The 22,937-nt window shown below is 33.7% G+C and overlaps 1 protein-coding gene across 6 annotated transcripts in view; it reads left to right on the top strand.

Annotated features, from left to right (window-relative positions):
• The window catches only part of LOC106670918 (metal transporter CNNM4-like), a 62,471-nt gene that overhangs the window by 31,642 nt on the left and 7,892 nt on the right, over positions 1 to 22,937 (top strand). For 4 of the 6 annotated variants that reach the window (XM_024227746.1, XM_024227744.1, XM_024227753.1 and 1 more), the window contains exons 2-11: positions 8,167 to 8,223; positions 14,689 to 14,914; positions 17,970 to 18,662; positions 20,669 to 20,840; positions 20,905 to 21,096; positions 21,163 to 21,309; positions 21,376 to 21,513; positions 21,837 to 21,970; positions 22,039 to 22,174; positions 22,234 to 22,478. In XM_024227746.1, coding sequence (XP_024083514.1) covers positions 8,167 to 8,223; positions 14,689 to 14,914; positions 17,970 to 18,662; positions 20,669 to 20,840; positions 20,905 to 21,096; positions 21,163 to 21,309; positions 21,376 to 21,513; positions 21,837 to 21,970; positions 22,039 to 22,174; positions 22,234 to 22,478 — 2,140 coding nt within the window. The remainder of the gene's footprint in view (positions 1 to 8,166; positions 8,224 to 14,688; positions 14,915 to 17,969; positions 18,663 to 20,668; positions 20,841 to 20,904; positions 21,097 to 21,162; positions 21,310 to 21,375; positions 21,514 to 21,836; positions 21,971 to 22,038; positions 22,175 to 22,233; positions 22,479 to 22,937) is intronic. The other 2 variants (XM_024227747.1, XM_014401592.2) reach the window with 2 other exon arrangements.

Here is a 22,937-nt window from a genome sequence, read left to right as displayed (position 1 = left end):
ATCCTTCCAACATGTTGGAGAGAGGAATAAGGAATTTTCGCGAACGTACTGTAAAATCTGTAAAATCGTACTGTAAAACTAGCAAATCCAAATCTAAAAATTTGGAGATAGTGAGATGCGGTCTGGTGTGACGTAGGTTTTAGAAAAACATTTTCTTTATCGTGCCAACGTTTCGATCTTTATTGAGATCATCTTCAGAGTATGAGTTGTAGAATTAGAATTGTTTTAGAATTAGACTACTTAGAAATGTTTAATGTGAGGAATGTAATGATTTTTTATGTTTTGTGTGGAATGTGATGTGATGATATATGTATGTTAAAGATATTGAATTTGGTTAATGATCTTGGCGTAGCTGCGAATGAGTTTACATGTGTCTGTTCTGTAATTGATGCTTTGCTTATCTGTGTTGATGTAAATCATTTCTAAAAAGTTACGTTTATTTTTGTTTTGTTCTGTGTGTAATATTTTTGGATTGTTGAAGTCGAAATTGTGTTTGTGTTTAAAATGGTGGGTAGCCAGTGCTGTAGGATTTTGTTTGGTTTTTTTTTCAGTCATAGATATTGCTTTACCCTCTTACCCATATATTGGGATGTAATTCCGATGTAAGTTGCCGGACAGTTTAAACAATTGATTTTGTAAATTACATCAGACTTATTTGTTACTGGTATGGGATCTTTAATTTTGGGAAAAAGTGTGTGAATTATTGTACAGTTTTTAAACTAGTAAAATATTAAGCTCCTCGTCGAAATTACGCTCCCGATTGGTGATGGAACAGCAACTGTTCCGTATCTCTTCATATTGTGCAACACGAATAAATGTTTTGTGGTTTACTCTGGAACGATGAGGAAATTTCTGGGAGTGCAACTCGACTGCACGCCGCGCAAATAGACCACTATCAATAAAGCAGTCGTACGATCTACTCACTTTTTTTCGGAAAAAATGTGTTCTTCGGTTCATTTTGGATCCTGAATATAACGAATAGCTACTATTCTAAAAATTTATTGACTTCGAGGAATTAAGATTTTCTCTCATAATGCGAGTTTGACAAACAATGACAGAATGTAAATAATAATGGCAATCATTGTTTAGTTAAGTGAAGAAGCGAATTATTGAAATTTACAACGAAACAAACAAAATGCGTTTTTTCAAAAATTTTCTATAACTGTCATTTTTTGACCAATTTAAAATCCGATTGCACCATTGCTTTCAAGTAAAAACTTCTTTAAAATGATGTAAAATGATGCATACGGAACAGTTGAACTGGGCCTGAGGTACCCTGCATGATGTTTTTCCAAAAAGGGGTAAAAATTTGAAAGTAGACTAAAACGTACTTTAAAAATGTTCTTTGATAGCGTCATTGGTTCAAGATAAATCCAGCCGGGCCATCTAAAACCCCCTGTATAAAAGAAATTAACGAAAAATATAAGAAAAATTAATTGTACAATAATACATATCCACACACAACCCACATAACTATCATATTCCAAAAGGATTATTAAATGTAATAAATTCATTAGATGTACTCTTTTTATAATTATATTATTTTAAAGTATAAAAGTTTAGTGAGTATTACCAGTTTTGGACCACAACATTCGCTATGAACTAATTCAACAGTGTGCACCCCCGGGTGTTATCTTTTTACACTCGTTTTCAGGTGGAAGGCCATCATGGCCATAAAAAGGCCAATTCCTCAGAAAAAAGTCATTTATTCCGATTATCTGAGTATTCGATTATCCCAGACGGCCCTGTTCCCGACCTACTCGGATAATCGGAACTCCACTATTCCCAAGAAACCATCTCATTTATTTTGACTTGTACTGGCATTGAATTATTTAATATTTGCTCAGTGTGCTTTTAAAGTGTAATTAAAACCGATGGTATTTAGTTCAATAGTTTTTGCCCGACTGAAATTAATTATTCAAAAAATATAATAAAAATTATAATTACATGTAAACCGTACATGTTGAATTAAAAAAATTAAAATAAAATAACACTATTATTTTAACACGAATATGTTTTTGAGCTACTAGCAACTAGCTGGCTTTGACCATCGTATTTAGGGTTAGTGTCGGTTTAGGTTCGGTTATGTTGAGTTAGGGTTGGAAACAGTTCAGGTTAGGCAAGATTAGGGTTAGAAATGGAATGGCAGAAGGTGTACCTAAGGACAGGCTGAGAAAGTTTGGATTGTTGATTATGTTCATGTTATGGTTGTTGTTATGCATCCGTGTTCCTCTATTGTAGATTAACACAATTATACAACAATAACCTAGAATTTCGGTTTAAATCCATAATTTATTTACTTAAATCCTCGTGTTTTGAAGATGTTTGTTTACTCGTATAGATCGTTACCTTAATGTTTGACATTATCAAAAGTTAATTAGGATAATACAAGACCTGCGATTCTTCTAGGATAATCATATTATAGAGGTAAAACGAAATATAATGACGTAATTGAGCTCTTCTCGTAACATGATTGTATATTTGTAATGAAATCAATTCTTCTAACGTAAAACCGTTCAGCCAACTCGACTACAGTTGGCTCCTGAACATCCAACAAAGATAAATGGGGCAATATTCAGCACCTGCAGTTTAAATTCTCTTTTTGGCACCACAGTTCATTTCTAAGTCTGACCCTCTTTCTCTATTTTCTCCGTAAAACGAGAGCCGATTTCTCTTCATTAGAAAAAATCGGGTAAACGTTTAATTGAGATAAATTAAATGTTCCAAGGGCTGGAGCCAATTTTCGAAATAATCCGACTTAATTACATTAAGAAGATGCAAATGTATTAAAATTTTTCCCATCTAGATTATCCTCTAAGAAAGTCTTTGGAGAAAAGCCAGTTATCTCTGACAAAGGCCAAGGACCACATGCGAAACGATAGTACACATTCCTTTCAGATTTACAAAACAACAATTAAAAAATGAAATTAAAAATTCAATTAAAAAATGATTTTGGATTTATTGTTCATTAATTTAACGATTATTTAAATTAAACATTACGTAGAAAAGGAAAACTTGTTTTTGCTAGATGTACGTATCTGATAAATGTATAATTTATAATTATTCAGAAATCGTGATATGCGGTCTGGTGTGATGTAGGTTTCAAAAAAACATTTTCTTNAAAAAAAAGAATAAAAAGAGTTTGCAATGTATTGAAAAATGGTTTTCGTCTTATTTAATTTTGTTTTTAACTGAATGCACGTTGTGGGCAGGCTCTAAAAGGAGATGCCAAGAATCCTCGGCATTCTTAAACGTCAAGAATGAGGTAATAATTGAATTCTTTACACTTTACTTGCAAACACATTTTATACGCCGTCATCAGTTTTAGTTGGTGAAATATTGAATGTTGAAGATGTTTTTCTGCATTAAAACTTGAAAGAAACCGTTATCAGCATATTAAGTACGGGCTTTAACTTTATTTCTCTTGATTGTTATTATACTTGAAGCAATGTTGCGCAATCGAAATTTTATTTGAATTTTCAGTCCGAATTTTACTAAACGCCGAAATGCCGGCAAGTGAATAGAAAAATGTCAACTTATTTGAGAAAATCTATTTTTTTATTTATTGTCACCATTACCTTGAGGAAGGAGGAAGAATAAATTATCCGAGCTACAAGTGGAACTGATTAAGTCCTCTGTACCGAGAAATGTCGAAACAGAAAGCGTGGTCATTACGAAAAGTCTTGACATTATTTCCATTAGTGGCTCAATAAATGGTTTAGTGAAACAATATGCATTCAATAAAGATGGTAAAATAATAAATTGAATTGAGAAAACAATCAATAAAAATATAAAAGTGAAAATTAGGTCTTTGACAGATTCGTTTGTCAGATGAATGGATTGACCCCACGAAATGTCTACGTCCGGTTCTACCAGACCGAAAATAACATTCGTATTCAATTATTTGGCCTACAACCAATATTTAAGACAGCTTCATTATGATATTAGTAATGAAACGATCTCACACCCGTTCGCGCTTGCCAACATAATGTTCATCGCTTTTGCAGACCGATGACCTTTAAAAATGCCATTAAAGGTCGGACCTTTATCCATGCAAAAGGGCTGATCAACACCCTGAACTATTGGTATTGAGATACTGGTTTTCTTTAAATTAAATTTATTTATTTTTAGAAAAACGAACGTTTAAAGATGCAGGCACGTCAGTAGTTCGTGTAGAATGGGAAAATGACCTCGGGGAAAAGGACTGCAGCAGTGAGTCGACGAATTTTCAAAGTAGCGGCACGGGCCTTGGAAGGATGGTTCAAGGCAAGGATCCATTGGGGCATGGATGTTTTAAAAAAAGTCTCTATCGATCTCAATGAACTGAGAATTTTCAGTACACTAGTTTATTTCATTATTACAAAAATTACTTGGTCGACTTACAAACGATACATATACAGTCGAAGTTTAAAAAAAAATTATTGTTTTACAAAGTATATATTTATATTCATCATTTACTTTTAAATAAGGCAATTTTATCTCTATTTATAGGCGTCGAGATTTACCTTTCTTCCACAAAAACTTCCTTAATTCTAGCCTCTGATCTGATTTAGTCCTTTCTGAAATATAACTTTCAGTTAACCCTAACCATCCCTAAAACGGGCAGCATTCTCTAGGATTAGATATTCAACATTTATACTTTTACTTTATCCTTCCTGCAGTACCTGCTATTGACGATGTGCATGGGCTGTTACATCCACACCGCCCCCAGGTCTGGGTCTTGCATTGTCGCCCAGAAGTCCCCACACACACCTCAGGCACCACACACACCTCAGGCACCACACCCGAGTGCCAGCCGCTGGCCACAGGTCCCACCTCTTTATTTCACCTCATAAATCAGATTTTACCAATCAATTCTGTTTCCCTTAAAAATTTAAATAATCTTGATGTTGTTGTTTCCCTGTCATTTAGCAATTCAGGTAGAGAGGCGGGCAACCCATTGCTTATGCGTTCCCTTTTGTATATCTTACATTCTAACAGTATGTGCTTGATTGTGGTTAAAACTCCACATGTCACGCACATAGGTGGAGGTTCGCGTGCCATTAAATACCCGTGTGTAATTCGTGTATGCCCTATCCTGAGTCTCGCAAGTACACATTCTTCTTTTCTAGACAGTCTAGCTGAGGTGGTCCATAGTCCTATGTCCGCTTTAACGGCTCTTAGTTTGTTTTCTCTAATATTGAACCATTCTAGTTGCCATTTTTCTTTTGTTTTGGCCTTCACATGCGTTACGAAGTCTTCTTGCGGCACCTTACTTATTTTATGACCTTCTCTCTGGGCACTTCTTGCCGCTTTGTCTGCTTCAACATTTCCCGCAGTGTCCTGGTATCCTTTTCCTTTAAAAAGATATTAAAACATTACCCAAAGTAGGGGAAGTATATATGTGTTTTGCGACCCAAACTGTTTCTCAATACTGCTGGCTTTTTCGATGAACCTCTGTTTAAAATGTACACCGTGTACGCTGACTTCATTCATCTTCAACCAGTGGCAAGCACCGGCTTCTTTTTCTCAATCTATTACTTTCAGATATACCGAAGAACTTCAGAGTGTGCAATCAAGAGGGGATAACATCATAGTAAACAGCTTTAATGCCGCAATAAAATGTTCAACAATTATGTGCAAAAGTGATGTTTTTGAAAATAAAAGATTTCTATAATACACAATAACCAAATTATATAAAAAAGGTATTCATTATAATTTTTTGGGGGGCTTATCGAAAAGACAGGTGGGTACATAAAACGATATCAAAATTTTTCACAGTCAACTTTTTATGGAGCAATGTAATTTATTTTAATTAATCTTTATATAAGGTATTGGTTGAAATGAAGAAGTTAGTGTCACGAGCGGGATTTGAACCCACGACCTTCCGCCAAATACGCCGCTGCTTTACCACTTGAGCTATCGTGACTTGATCCACTCGGACACCAACTCCCCATCTCAACCTAATTTTCGAATTTTCCTTCCTTTTTGCCATTTTTCAAATGTCGTTTAATCAGGATTAGATTCTCGGCGATAAATGAAATGGCCACGGAGAGCTTTATTGAAGATATACTTCGTAATACTCAAGTGGTAGAGCAGCGGCGTATTAGCCGAAGGTCGTGGCTTCGAATCCCTCTCGTGACACTAACTTTTTCATTTCAACCAATACCATACATAAAGATTAATTAATTGAAAGAAGTTATTTGGTCAATCGGACCACGAAATATAATGGATGTAATTTATTTTATTTTCGAAATATGTACACTGAGAGGCAAAAAAAAGTGGCCACTCTTAATATTTGTAATTTTGTCTTAGACAATCCTCCATTGATTATCTGACAACAATATTTGGTCCATTTTAAAGAATTATAGATAAATAAAACCGATTAAATCTCCCATTTGTGCTTACAATTGAATTTTGAAAATTGAATAGTGAATAAGTCAATACCTTCTTAGTAGGTTTTTCTGTAAAGCTGCTTTTCCTTTGGGACGAGTTGTCATGAAGGGTAAAAAGTATGAAAATATTCCACAGCACTATATTTGAAACCTCATGCCACGTCGAATGCAAGCGGTGATCAACGCGAGAGGAGGAAATACTCCGTACTGAATTTTATTCGTTGTTTCCGTTGCGACATATTTCGTAAAATTGTGTTACAGAGTTTAATTTTTTATTTACATATATCTTATATTTTTATTTTAAAATATCCAGAAATCACACACACAAAAAAATTATAACAAAAAAAAAGTTACCCACTTTTTTGCTTCTCAGTGTAATTTGGACATTTATTGCGTGATAAAATAAAATAACCAATTTTTTTTAAATGAATTTTTTTCACGATAGAAACACATCATCAAACCAATGTATTATAGTAAATAAAAATTGGCTTTTTTCTAAAAGAAAAGTTCTCGAGTTCCGTGTCGTTTCTGTTTGTAAATATTTTACCCAACCAACAGATCAGTTTTGTTCCTTTCTTTGTTATGTTTTGAAATGTGAACCGACATACTGATGCAGCGAGAATAGTCCAGGATGATCAGGAAAAATAAAACCGCTGACGGCAATGAAATGTTGTGGAATTGCAATTATTGTGAAATTTTCTGCTGAGAACATTACATTTTCGGCATCTCATTGAAACGGTAAACACAGTTTTCTTAAACCATAATTTAAGCATTATTGAAGTGATGTTTAATGTTATTAACATCTAACTTTCATAATAATCATTAAAAGTCTTTCTTTTTTTGATTGTAAAGCTCTGTGTAATAATAATGTAAGTTTAGTGGCCAACAAACAGCAGAGGTCATCGCCTGCCTTGTGTTTGTACTTCTCTTTCTTTCGTTCACGCGTATTTTTCAGCCTGCGGCCATTTGTGCATAAAATGCTGGTCTCGTATATACCTCAGGTTGTTAACTAGAAAATAAAACATACAATATATATCACAACAACTTAGAAGTCTGGTCGCAGTCTCTCCCCCAGAGTACTCGATATTCCTCGGGGCGGGGTTGAACCTACTTCCCTTGTCGTTAATAACTTACTTTTACCCTCCAGTCGTCACAAACTCACCCCCGAGAACTCGGAAATAGCCCTTGGGGCGGGGTTGAAGTCCCCTTCCTTTCACGCTACTAAATTACATTCATTAAGGAGCAATTTAATATAAAATTAACACCCGATACCAACATAGAAGTCACGTTCACTTCCCAATAGTATTCCCTCTATATTCCTAGGGGCGGGCTTAAGCAACTCCTTCCTTTAACGCTAATAAATTTCATTCATTCCAGTAAATGAACGTAAACACAATACAAACACACATTAACACTATATACATTTTAAAACCCTTATAACCCTGAGGTACCGGAACAGTGATCTGTGCCCCAAGTACTGTGTAAAAATGTATACTTTACAATTTTAGCATATCGTAACATTTAACAAAGTACAATTTTTAGTGTTATATGACCGTTTCATTTATTGTAATGTAAAGTAAAATATTTTACAAAAAAAAGTGCATTTAACGTGTTAATCATGAGTATGTTAACCCTTGAATGAACCCTTAATAAATATATTTTCTTTAAAGGTGTATAGCAAAGAATTTGTTTTTTTATTGATTTAAATTTGAAGAAAACATGTAAATTTATGTGGTCTTTACCAAAAATGAACACTTGCATTTAAAACAATAACACTTGTCGTTCTTTTTAGTTACATGAAGAAATACCGAGCGTTTCAGTCAAAACTGAGGAGATCTACACGTTATTGGTAAACAAATACAAAACCGCTTTTTAAAAAACGCAAGCTTGCCATTTTCGTTCTTCAAGGAGGAAATGTGAAACGGAAAAGCTCCTTTTACACATCCCCCCCTCCAAGCGCGTACTACTTTGGTTGGCCAGCATGTAATTTACTCGGTATTTAAGCGAGCGCTTACAAGATGGCATGTGCAAATGGGAACTTGATCTAAAATACAAAACAAAAACATAGTTTTCACGGGTTATTTAACCCAAGGCGTTGCGACTTGGGACTGTTGTGGTGCTAAAGTCAGAAGAGGAGGTTCATTCAATCAATACGGAGTAACACATCCCCACTCTATCTCGATTCCAAAAGTGTATTTTTAATATATAATGTAATAAATGTGGTACAATTCTTGTTACACCGATGGTAATTTTCTCTTTCTGATATAATGCTAAATTTTAATGATTTTGTTTCGTATTTATTTTCCTTCATCAAATTGTTGTTTTATTCACAATTTATTTTCATTTCAACCTCATGTATTTTGTCAAAAATAAATTCAGTTGTTATAACAATAATGAATTTCAATTAGATTATTTCAACGTTAGGGGCCGAGTTAAAAATAAAAATAATAACATGCAACCGATGTAAAGTGTGTGTCATAAATCTAGGACACGCTTTGTCGCGTGACCGAATGGGATTACATTTGAGAAATTAGTATAATCATAGTTTTTCATATTTAGTGAGAAAATGTCCGAGTACAGTTTTTGACCGATTCAAAATTGAAACCCGTCTCACTCACACTTTTATCCGAAATCTGTTTTATCCGAAAAACGGTGGTTACATCACTTATTACGTTAAAATGACCTCCCAATTGGAAAATTAAAGTCAGAAATAAATTAAACTTCATAATCTACGGGCATTTCAATTTATGTAAACAAAAGGATCATGTTTAAATGTCGCAAAACTGCTCTTTTACAATTGTACAGCTAGATGTGCTACATTATCTCCCGCAGCCTCCAAACTGTACTAGCATGGCTTAAAAAAAATCAATGGCATGATTTTAAAATATATTTTTATTTGCATTTACTCAAAAGTAACATTTAAAATAAGGTATGGCAGTAGATTATCATAAGAAACAAAATTTCCTCTTTTTTTTTGGTATCTTTTTAAAAAATGAATCGTTTGCTGATTTTTTGATAGAATGAACACAGAATATTTTATATCGGATATAATAATATACTATATTAATATTAATTTAATTATAAAACTGTATATATTTTTGTTTGTTAAAATGTTTACGAACATTCTTATGGATTAAATGATTTCAAAAACCACGATTTGTATATATCTTTTATTTGGTCTTGTGTTATTTTGGAATCTACTGAAAATTGACAGAATATTCACAAGAAAATTTATTTATGAGAAAATAATGCCATGCTGATTACCATCATGCTTAACGATTAGTTAATTTAAAAATAATTAAATCTTTGGCATTATTTGAAAATACATTTGCTTTTGACCTTGTGTAATTTTGAAGTTTCCTCAAAACTAACTATTACACAGACAATTTGGTAAAGTAACAATTGGAATATTCATATCTAAAAGATTTTTTTAAAAATTGTATTAACTTTTTAAATAGGACGAACACAGAATGTTAATTACTGAATTTATATCTATCAGAAAATAATGTAGTTTTTTAAAAACTTTTTTATCTCAACTAAAAACCTTAATTGATTGTAGTAGTTTTTTAGTTTAGCATGTTCATTTAAATATTACAATTAAGTTTAGAACGATGTTTAACGATGAAGTAATTAAAAAAAAGTTACATCTTTGGTATAGTTATAAAATATACATTATTTGGCCTGTTGTTTTGCAGTCTATTCAAAATTAACATACAATTAAATATTCACTGGAACAATATTCTCTATTCTCTTTTCCTACAAGTTTACAATTAAATTGTGCATTGACTTTTTGAATGGAATGAGCCCGGAATGATTAGGGTCGATCAGAAAATAATGTCCGTTTTGTATACACGTTTAATGACTGTTTTTAAGTTAATTGATTAAACTGTCGTTAATACTTTGGCACGATGTTTTAACATAAAAGATAACATAAAATATATTTTATTTTATTTATCCCAACAATGACTGAAAAGGAAAGAAATTGGAAAGCATCTATTAAAAAATTATGTCAATGTGTATACATATTTAAGATTGTTTTGCCCTGATGATCTTAATATAGGACGAAAGCTTGACAGTAAAATGGAATTTGTTTCTTCATCCAGACCATATTAACATACCAAGATCCAGAATAGGGGGTAAAATGTGGTCGATGCATCTAACAGTTTATAAAAAATATTTTATTTGGTATCTGCAGAACAAAATTTTCTCTTTTTTTAAGCTGTTTTAAATTTTATATTGGATTTTCAAAAAGAATGAACACAATATTGTTTTTATATATTGAGAGAATAATATATCGTAGTGTATTTAATATTTTGAAAGATTAATTGATGAATCCATTGTTAAAACTATTTAAATATTTATTTTTAAAAATTACGTCTATTGTGTAATTTTGAAGTTTTCCTGAAAGTAAGAAAATGTATATGTATTGTGGTTATGTTGCAATTCGAGAAGTCAACATCTACAATATTTTCTCTTTTATTGTACGTTTTTTTAAACATTTTGCATCGATTTCAAATATAACGAGTACTGAATGTTATTTTTACATAAGGTCATCGTAAATTTGTAACATGCATTAATACTTGATCTGTTGTCCATTTTATTGATCCTTTGAGATTTTGTCTTCTTTTTATATACAATTTCAATTCTACCATGGTTTGGTTTCGTTTAAACAACTTTGAGTCTTATCAGTACATATGATAGACTAAAGGCAATTCAATATGGTCGGTGATGTAGCACGTGCCAGAAAACACGCAGCAATTTTTGCCGCGTCACCAATGAAATATGAGGCCTTGGTTTGTCATGGAGAAAACCTACGAGTTTACGACAAGCAGCATTTGATGGGGTTGACAGCTTAGTTCCGCTGTTCTTTGGAAAAGATTCTCGTCCAATTCCGAAAAACGATACTCTGTTTAATTCCACCTCTAGATATGATTAATGGAGGTTCATTCGGCTTTCCCTGTGATAGTGGACAACCCATGTTTTCTATAAAAATGGGTCGTTATCTTGATAGGAAATCGCATTGTTAACCAATCTGGCATATATATTAAAACAGAGCAGTTACCTTAAATAGATCAGCGACCTCTTTAATTGTATACAACAACAATAAAACTAACTCAGGTGGCGTCGGTGTCAGCAACGGTTTAGGCGTTGACTCGGCGCTCATCATTGCAAGGTAAAGGTCCGGGGTTCGAATCCTGCGGCCCTGCATTCGAACCCGACATTCTTGCAAATGTTTTTTTTTTCTTCAAAAACACCGGCACCCCTAGGGTTCTCATAACCCCGTAGTTGAAATACTCGCGTTAAAAAACTTAATTATTAAAAAGGTAATTAGTTATTGTAAAACATGCTTTTATGGGCGTCAAGTGAGGTGTAATTCGATATTATTTTCTGATCTACTCAATACTACGATTTAGTTTTTACAGCATGACAAAAAACTTAAAATTTTAAATTATTTTAGGTTCCGGATGTGTATCCTTTGTACCTATGGTTTATAAATTGTACTGATTTTACTATCCTAATATCAGGCTGTCCGATAGTTAATGCAAAATGCATTTCACAACTTGTTAAAACACGTGACTTCATTTCTTTTAAAATTCCAACGAAAAACAAACAATAAATCCTTTATTTATGTATCACATATAGAAAAACATGATTTAAATTAACAAGCCCCACTTCCCATTATAAACAAATAATTACACAATTGCATAAGAGTTCCTCACTGAAGAAGGCGCAATGCCGAAACGCGTTTGAATAGTCAACAAACCTGCGAATGAAGCCGGACCGAATGACACGCAGACCAACACTCAGCATCAACTCTAATTACGCAATGTTAAATAATGTTTGTTTTTATGATGTACAAAGTTACCGTATTGCTATTTTTCTTGTTTGTTTCTCCGGCCTGAAAAAAAATCGCATTTATGAATTGTTTAATTGAGCATTTATTGTTCCCATTCAATTGTAGAAATTAGTAGCCCTTGTTGATTAATTAGCTTTTTCTTTCCATATGTTTCTCAGTTAGGGAGGCCAACAAACCGACAATTCATTTTGCCATTTGACACGCTTCAATTCTTGTCTTATTTTTCTTTGTTTCGTTTTTGATCATAACTGGTTATCTCTAGATAAGCCTATCTCCAACGGATGCTTGTGAGTAATGAAATCCCGGATGATTTTAAGATAAAACACCGACAGAAATCATTAAATATCGACGTAATTCGATGAGAAACAGTCAACTAAAACTTAAAAAAAAAAAAAAAAGCAGTAAAAAAACAAATATCGGAGTCGGAATAAACTAAAATGAAAAATGGCAAGCGCGCGCCGAATGTAGAACTACCCCACTACTTTTCACATTTTCTATAAGGACATTTGGCGAGAGAATCGATATGGCGTTTATTCAAGTCCAAGGTAAAATTGGGGAGAACTGCGAGAATAGGCGGACCCAGAGGTCACAAGGCCGAGAGGGTTCAAAGAAAATTTAATGAAAGAAAAGCTTGTAATTTTTATGAGTCTATGCTCAGTGTTGCAAAAACGCACTGTACTATTTTTTAAAATAGAATTTTCTTTTTCTTTCCATTAAATGTTATTTCGGCTTCTATTTTTAGCTTTGCCTTAGGGCGGGATGTACTGAAACGAAATATGACTCATTTTCGGTTTTATTGGCAGCCCTCATTTGTGTTGTGTATTCCAAATTCTTGAAGTTCTTGAAGGAGAAATGTCTCAAGAAAAGTAAGTTTTTCTATTACAATATTACTTATTTTTTTACATGCAACGTTATTTTGGTTTTTCTTTATACTGTTGAAAATAACTGTGTGCAAAATTTCAAAAAAAAAACAACAAAAAAGTCTAATTAAGGATATTTCGCGTCTAATGTCAGTGTTGCGTTTTCGCAACACCGGTCACTTGTACTAACTTGTATTTTCTCTTCCTTTGAGTTTTATTTATTTTTCTGTTTCCCATTTTTCACTACCCTTTTCTTATATTATTATATAATTTTTATCTTATCTTTTCACAGTTTATTATATTATCTTATCTAATCTCAGTATCTTATATACTAGTGATACATTATTATTTCCCTTCTTTTTTATTAGAAAGTATTATACTGCCCACGAGCTACTGTGTATTTTGTCAGAATTACAGGAACTATAAGGATATACCGAACTGAAGACGCGCCCATAAAAGATATAGCTATTATGAAAATAAAACCTAGAGGTTCATATCAGTCTTGTATAGAAAAAAACTCATCAATTCTACCATGCCGGTGGAACGATAACTCGGTGGTAACAGTACTTTCGAATTTCCAGACACTCCGTTACGCCAGGCTCATCGATATTCCGCAGCTCATAAAAAAAAATCCAGGTCCAACAACAGCAAATAATATAGTCTTACAACCAAAACATTACGGGGTACGGACAGGATGGATCAAAACGTTGCCACTTCCCGTACATCCATCAGGTCTAAAAAATGGTGGCGGCCCATATTTCTCTGGACCGTAGATGTGGCTCTACAGAATTCCTGGCTGTTATACTGAGCTTCTCCAGGAAAGACATTAGATTTTTTGCAGTTCAAGAGAAGTGTTGCAAATGAACTGCTTGAAAGATTCGGAAATGCGCCTAAACGAACATGGTATTCGACATCAACCGTTATGAGCATGATTTCATCGGGGACCCAATTCGACAAAATTGAGCATTTCCTAGGGACGAAAGAAAAACGAACCCGATCTGGAGTATGTAAATCCACAACCATAAAACAATGTGTAAAATGCGGAATCGCATTGCACGAAAAATGTTTTCTTAAATTTCACCAAAACTAGACAATTGAAAAAAATTGTAGTTACAAAAAAGACTGTTGTAAAAATACATATATAATTATAAGGTTATTATGATTCATGATGATTTTAATTTACCTACATTTCGAATATAATCCTAATTTCATCCATATGTATAGGATAAAGGTAATAAGGAGAAATGACTCCTCAAGTGACCGGTTTTGCGTTTTCGCAACACCCTAATTTGCATACTAAATGCCTAGCTATATTTTTTTAAACATATGTTATTGTTAAAAGGGGTGAAAAAGAAAAGCTACCTAAAAGATAATTTCGAAATTCCTCAAAAAAAAAAAAAAATAGTGGGCATAAACGGGTAGTAGAGTATTTTTTAATCATAGTGAAAGCTTTCAGATCGTGTCTGTTATTTTCTCATATCATTTCTCTATCATCCATCCATCAATAACGAGCCGACTTTTCATTTGTTAACTTGTTCTAAATCAAGTGTTTATTGATAATTTCTATGGAATGTTAATCCGTGGCTGTCGCTCTCAGGGAACGGCGGTACGACCACGCTGTCCACCTCTTCGGCCTCAGGGTGGAGAAGGGCGGCCACTCGATGAAGGTCGGAGACGACGGGGTGCCGGAACTGCTCCAGGGCGAGACGGTCGTCCTCCGCCTCTTCGGCACGGGATTCAGGAACGACACCTTCTTCGTACTCACCCATAAAAAACAGGACAGGGGCGAGCACTGCGACTTCCCGGCGACTGAGAAACAGCAGGTAACCCTCTTGTCCTTCCTTATCCCTCTTATCAAATATCAACAATATTTTGTACGAATTGTTTTCTATTCAAAGTTTCCAGGCGAGATGGATTTTCGATTTTATTTTGGAAAATTCTATCCAACCCTATCTTTGGCCAATTATAAAACCTCCTCCAACTTGTTTTGTTGAAAATTATTATTCAAAAATCCCATAGAACAATTAAATGTCCTGATGTTTATAAATTTTAAAATTTCTATTACGAGAAACGGGAAACGGTAAATGCACATTTCCAGATGTCATCTTTCCTAAAACCTTCAGAAAACCGTAATAATTTAAAAAAAGTATAACAATTATTATACTTTTTTTTTTTAATAAAAAAAAAAAGTATAACAATTATTATAAATGGGGGACCGCGGTAGCCGAGTGGTTAGCATGAGAGACTCTCACGCCGCGGTCGTGGGTTCGATTCCCACCGTCGCCTCTGGCCCTTTTTTCCCCGATAACCCCCAATTTGAACACACAATAATTCGTACTATGGCTAATATTCAAGATCATAAGGCCAATAAAAAAAAAAAAAAAAAAAAATTATTATTATAAATCATTTAACTTGTATTATAAATTGTGTTTTTATCCGCTGGAGGTTATATGTAGTAATTTATAAATGGCACCTTATACATACAATTTTTTTTTCAGGCGATGAGTGGTAACATACATTGAATTTTTTTTGCTAATAATTTTATTTTTTCATTATGGTAAATTACATTGTAATAAAAAAAATATACAGAAAGTCGTTACATTTTTTTGTACTTTCTGTACTTTGTACTTTTTGTACTTTCGTACTACTTGTACACATTTCAATTATTTCGTTATGCAATTGCACACGTACGGGTTTTTTTTTATGAGTCGGACGTGGGACCGCATTGACTTGCTAAGTCGAGCTTCGAGTTCTCATTAAGTTTTAAGAGTTTTAAAACACGTTTTACATTTTTTTGTTAAAAAAATTTATAATTTATGCATTTTTTAATGGTCGGCTTAGTTTACACTCTTTGAATCTATTCAAAACTTTATTTGAAATATTTTCCTATTGTTTCATTATAATAGAAATTTTGAAGCTTTTCACCCGCACTCGGAGCTTTTGTAAGAAAAACCGTCGTTATTATTTTTTTTCTAATGGTGAAGTTAACTGTTTTGACTGGTGTTCGCTTATCGTACATTTGAAATGCTTCAAAAACCTAAGTGGCGGCTCGATTAGCGAACAATTGGGGGGATCAATTAACCTTGAAGTCGTTTTATTGTTAACTATCTAGAGTAATGTCCTTTCTTTTTTATTTTTAATTCATGCAATCTATATTTTAGTGTGATTAATAGCCGATTATTAAATATAACGGTAAAAAATGGTTATTTATTTTTGTTTAACAAAAAAAAAAAAATTGTTAAAAACTTAAGCGTTTATACTATTGATAACTATCACAAGAATAAAATTTATTCTCAACTTAGATTATTCTGAAAAAGCGGGTAAATTGCTTTTTTTTGCAACCACAGGCGATTCAAAATACCGTAATTTACCTATAAAAAATAACGTTTTACAGTATAACTGAGATCTGAATTTTATTGATTCTCAAATAAAATTAGCCCTAAACATAAAAATTAAAATAATCTATACAGTGTGACCTTTTTAGATGGCGTGGCTGAATTTTTCTTAAGATGTTGACTGCTTTTGTAAAATATTGGTTGTCAGTACACTTCAGAGCCAAAATTTTGAAATTTTAAATGAAAATGTATACTTTTTTTACCAACAGTTATAACAGATTTTTTACACTTAGAATGATGGCCCAGTCAGATTTTAAATTCATTTATAAGTCATTGTCATTCGTGATTAATCAAGGAAATTTATGGGACGGAATGTGAAAAGCAATATCTTAATTTCGTTTAAATCGGGAACTGAATGACTTGCAGTAATGTTTATGGGTCTGCTAGCAGTAGGTACGCACGTTTTTTGTTAATAAACTGTATCAACGGTCACAGGAACACAGACCCACCATTATCTACAAAATTTTGTAAAATCGACTAGCACCAAAACAGCAAATGAAAATACTTAATATTAAAAACAAATGATTACACGACATTTGAAAAATGGCAAAAAGGAGGGAAAATTCTAAAGGTAAGTTGAAGTGGGAAGTTGGTGACCGAGTGGATTGAAGTCACGATAGCTCAAGTGGTAGAGCAGCGGCATATTTAGCCGAAGGTCGTGTGTTCGATTCTCGCTCGTGACACTAGCTTTTTCATTTCAACCAATACCTTGCGTAAAGATTAATTAATTGAAAGAAGTTTTTTGGTCAATCGGACCATGAAATATAATGGATTTAATAAAAACAAAATTAGGATATTTCTTTTCAAATTCTGTGTCATAACTTCATTGTTCCTTGACGAATTTAAAATCTGATTCCTCCATCGTTTTAAAAAGGTACATCTTCTCATTTAAAATTTCAAAAATTGTACTGGTTCTGAAGTATACTAAGTAACAATGAAAAAAAAAAAGCGGTAAAAATTTAAAATTAGACTAAAATATATTAAATACGTATTTTTTGGTTTTAAGATACAGTTATCGGTTCAAGAGAAATTCATCCGGGTCATCTAAAACGAAAATCCTGTATAAATCTGAAATGAACCCTTCAAGCATTTATAGTAAGAGACATTAAGAACCAATGCTGTAGGAAATAGAAAAATGATGATCAAAGGAAATTGAAAAAGGCATAAAAAATGAATGGCCATTTCATTAAACACTAATACCAAAAGCATGTATTTGTTAAATCAAAAGAAGCTTGATAATCAAAAAGTAGTATTTTGTCGGAATGTAGTACAAGACAGAATAGATAAAATCATAATTTTTTTGGGGGTTAAATAAGGGTATTAACTTTGCAGCGTTCCCTGGTTTGGTGAAAACTGAATTTTTCCCAATCCGTACAATTTGATGTTCTATTTAATAAGTACATGTATTATTTTTACATATAGTTCAAAGAGTGGTGAGTACTCTTATCAATCTTATAAAAGTATTCAGTGATGTGTGTTTCAGCTGATTGGGGATTCTTTTTCTGATGGGTCGGCGTTGCTGGAAGTAGTGATTCCGACAGTTGGTGAGACGGGCACAATGTTTTATCTGTGTTTTAAGCGGATTCCGAGCAAGTCGAACGGGACGACGGCGGAGCACGTTATCTGGACCCATCTCGGATCCGAACCGTATTTGGCAATGAGGTCGTTTAAGAAGATGCTGCCCCTTTACGTCTCCATCATCATCATCGTTTTCTGCCTCATGTTCTCCGCCCTCTTCTCCGGCCTCAACCTTGGCCTCATGTCCCTGGACAGAACCGACTTGAAAATAATATCCAACACCGGCACAAAAAAAGAGAAGAAATACGCCAAAGCCATCACCCCGGTGAGGGCACACGGTAATTACCTCCTCTGCAGTATACTCCTGGGTAACGTGATGGTCAACTCCACCTTCACCATACTCTTGGATGAGCTGACGTCGGGTTTCGTCGCTGTCATCGCTTCCACCCTTCTTATCGTCATATTCGGTGAGATCACCCCGCAGGCTATCTGCTCCAGGCACGGTCTCGCCGTCGGCGCCAAGACCATCTTCATAACGAAATGTGTCATGGGCCTCACCTGCCCACTTTCGTACCCCATCAGCAAAATACTGGACAGACTGTTGGGAGAGGAAATCGGCGCCGTCTACACTAGAGAAAGACTCAAAGAATTGGTAAAGGTACGCATGCTATACAAATTATAACGGCAATCATGCTATGACGGATTGTACGGCTTTCTGGTTTTGGAAGTCTGACCGAGTCTGCATATTAATCTTTTTGACTAATTAAACTTTATAAGAGATGATACAAATTAGTGAACCGATGTCTTGTGGCCAGGGGAGTGGTGAGCTTTTGTCCGCTGCTTGATCGTCCTCATTCAACCTGATCCGCTTATTCTCGCTTACATTTTGGTTCATAATCTAGCCATTTTCAGTGGTCGGGGTGCTCATTTTCGTATTTGTCCTTTTTAGGTTTATTTTAGATTCTATAAGGATAAGCGAGAGGGAGATGGAAAAGGAAGTATGATTTTTTTTAAACTAAAGGTATAAATAAAATAAAATGATGTAAGCATACTTCATGAATGATGAAACTATTAGCCGGAAAATTTATAACAATTCAATGCAATACAAAGAACTATAATTACATACTACATTATCATAATATTATTTAATTTCGAGTTGTAGAAAAAATACAATCGATCAATTCAATACTAACAAAACAAACAATACACTACCGAAGTTGCCGCCCCAACACGCCTTAAGCCATATACTCGCAGGAAAGCCTCAAGGCAAAGGCCTCCGGGATTTCCTCTACCAAACCCTTGTCGCCACACAAAAAGGAATTTCTTCAAGGAAATCCTCACGGTAAAGGCCTAGTGCTGTGTGGACTGGTTGTTGCGAGCCTGATTGTTCTCCTTAGGCGGAAAAAGAATAGAATTTTATTCTATCGTCTCTACCTTCCCCATGGCCAGAAGGAGGCCGCCAACCACGTTGAGGAATTCCTCAAGGCTTGGACTGTTCTGGCCGAACCTTGAGAAAATCTCGCTCGTGTATGGCTACATTACATTACATTACATGGCTACCTTTACTGAGCACATGGAGAATTTGCGGGCCAGGATGATCGAGGTCGATCAACAAACAAAATTCTTTCTTATGATGACATTTTATCGACCTTGACAAATGTTGTACAAAGTTGCTCAAGAATAGGTGCACAGTTTATGTGGCATATTGCCAAAATAGTGAGAACGTCCTTCTACTCCAATGGCACTGCACTAGATTATCATATTGAAAAGTTCTGGAGGTAATTTTCTTTTGATTATCGATTCTCATTTTGCAGTTAGCAGCTCTGCATTTAATGGCCTGCTATAAATTTCACGATCCAAGTTGGTGATTACAAGGATTGAATATGGAACAGCCATTTGGACTTTTATGAGGAAACAAATGTAAAACATAAATAGTTGAGCTATACCGGATACTATTTCTGTCAGAATTGATTTTTTCATCAGAACAAAATTTTTAGCCTGTCCCAAGATCCTCGTTTATACTTTTACCGACATTAAATTTGTATTATTATTATTCCTATCGCTTCATGTTCTGAAAAAATAATTAAGAAGGTGGCATGTTGTTAGCTTATTTTTTATTATTATTTTAGAAAAAACTTCAGTCCACTTTTAAAATAAAAATCATTAATTAGTATTATAATTGGGGAATATAAATAATTAATATTTAAGTCAATATTGTTTATCTTTTACAACTGTATAAAAATGGTTGTTTGTCAAACTCGCATTATGAGAGCAACAAATCCAAATTCCAAAATATCCAATTAACAATTTATCAATCACATTAATCAAATTAAATGATTTTCTCGTGTTTTGGTAATTTTTTTTTCTTCAAAACATCATAATTAAATAATTTTTATTAAGCTCATGAATTTCCGATCACGTTTAATTTTCTTTAAATGAAAATAAGTATGTTATAATTAATGTAACAGCATACATACAATATTTTGAAATAAACTTTTTTTTTAAATGTAGTATGTTGAGTATGTCATTCAAGTCAGCAAACAGTTTAATTTTGTTTACTAACTTTCCAAAATCTACAGTTAAAAGTCATCTTACTGACTTAAAAAATTCATGTCAAATTCCTTTTTGTAATACTTGTTGTTAAAATTATTTTGAATATTTTAGTTGACCACTGAGTTCAATGATCTTCAAAAGGATGAAGTCAATATTATTTCTGGTGCTCTTGAATTGAGCCAGAAAATGGTTCTGGATGTCATGACAAAGATCGAAGATGTTTTCATGTTATCAATTGATGCGGTTTTGGACTTTGAAACCGTTTCTGAAATAATGAAATCTGGTAAAGTTTCTAGTGATACATTCAAAGTATTAGAGTTTTAAATTCACTAACAATACAATTACAGGATTTTCTAGGGTGCCTGTTTACGAGGGTTCAAGAGGAAACATTGTGTCTATGCTTTACATTAAAGATTTGGCTCTTATCGACCCTGACGACAACACACCTTTGAAAACACACTGTGAATTCTATCAAAATTCATGCTATTTTGTGTTTGAGGACACAACCCTCGATGTACTATTCAAGCAATTTAAAGATGGTGATTTTCATTAAAAAAATGCTCTTTGTTAATTAGCAATGTTGAAAGGTTAATTAAAATGTTTAGGAATAAAGGGCCATATGGCATTTGTGCACAGAGTCAACAGCGAAGGGGAAGGAGATCCCTTCTATGAAACTGTCGGGCTTATTACTCTCGAAGATGTTATTGAGGAGCTTATCCAGTCTGAAATCAATGATGAAACGGATGTTTACAGTAAGTCATTAAAAAAATACAATTCTGTTTATATTTTATGAATGGATTTTTTTTTTCTCTTTCTAGCTGATAACAAAACAAAGAGACGAAGGAAAGAAAGACATAACAAACAAGATTTCTCAATGTTTGCAGAGAAAAATGAGAATCAAAGAATACACATATCACCACAAATGACATTAGCAACATTCCAGTTCCTCTCTACAAGTAGGTTTGTTTATGTTTGAAATGGTCTCTGATCAAATGACAAACTATTCTATTAAAGGGTGATTTAATTCGAATCCGACATACTTACAAATGATGATTTATGCCTTTTAAATAAATATTACAATGAAATCAGTTTAAAAACGAACCGATACATCCCTTCTAAACAGAAATAATATTCACAACAAGAAAAGGATTTGTTCTTGTTAATTTTTTATGTATCTTGTATAGCTGATGGTCTTCACACAATTCCTTAGACCTTGCTGGACACAATTATAAAAAGTGTTATGACAATTAAAGTTATCTATTTCAATTTAAATTTTCAGCTGTCGATGCCTTCAAACCAGATAATATATCTGAAGCAGTACTTCGTCGATTGTTAAAGCAAGATGTGTTCTATCATATAAAAATCAAAGATAAAACTAAAAAGCTGGAGCCGCATACTATTATTTATGAACAAGTAATTACTTCTCAGCATAATTTATGCGCTCTGGAATTAATTCACGTTAATACTTTCCATTTTCCCAGGGCAAACCTGTCGATTATTTTGTATTGATTTTGGAGGGAAGAGTCGAAGTCACCGTGGGCCGGGAAAATCTTGTGTTTGAAAGTGGTCCATTTACTTTCTTTGGTTCTCAAGCACTCATACAAAATGTTGGTGGAGGTGAGTTATATTAAAATATCAAACAGTAATTCAGAAAAATGATAAAAACAATATATTAGTCCTACCCGCCGAATCACCATCAAGTGGAGGAAATCAACCGATGGGGTCACTGCAGAGTGTGAACCTTGACTCAAAGCTCCGTACCACTTTTGTACCCGACTATGGTGTTCGAGCAGTAACGGAAGTTTTCTACATGAAGATCAAACGGTCTATGTACCTAGCTGCAAAAAGAGCCACCCTGATGGAGTGGTCGAAGAAGGAAGAATCAAATGCAGGTGATGCGTTTGATGATGAAATGGACAAGGTGGGTTTTTTTGGTTTAGCAAAGTTCCAATTTACATGACATAGAGACAATAGGTTTGTTCCATCAAATGATAAGCAAACTTTCTGTTGGCCGTTCCATCACGTTTCAGATTATGTTTGTGACTGGTTTTGTACCTCAAAAAGTACGAGGATTTTCCTAGGGATTGGCAGTCAGAGACTTGCCCAGATGTTTCCGTGCTTTCGCCGTTGCAAATTTGCAAGTTCTTACTCAACTAAGGGACTAGATTTATATGTGAAATAAAATGTAAATATATACGTATATATGTATTTCTTTTTTGAACAAAAATCCAAGTTAAAAATGTAAAATTCAAAAACATTTAGTTGTGCATATTTTTTTTAATTTTTTTTTTATATATATAAAGAAGAAAAGAATATTAGTTGAAAAATGTGTAAAAAGGAAGAATATAACAAGTAAATAAAATAGAATATAAACCTTTGA

This window comes from Cimex lectularius, unplaced genomic scaffold (assembly GCF_000648675.2).
Source record: "Cimex lectularius strain Harlan isolate CLEC.00 unplaced genomic scaffold, Clec_2.1 scaffold38, whole genome shotgun sequence".
In the NCBI taxonomy this organism is placed as follows: domain Eukaryota; kingdom Metazoa; phylum Arthropoda; class Insecta; order Hemiptera; family Cimicidae; genus Cimex; species Cimex lectularius.
The sequence above is the reverse complement of the archived record's forward strand: the minus strand, read 5'-3'. Positions and strand labels throughout refer to the sequence as shown.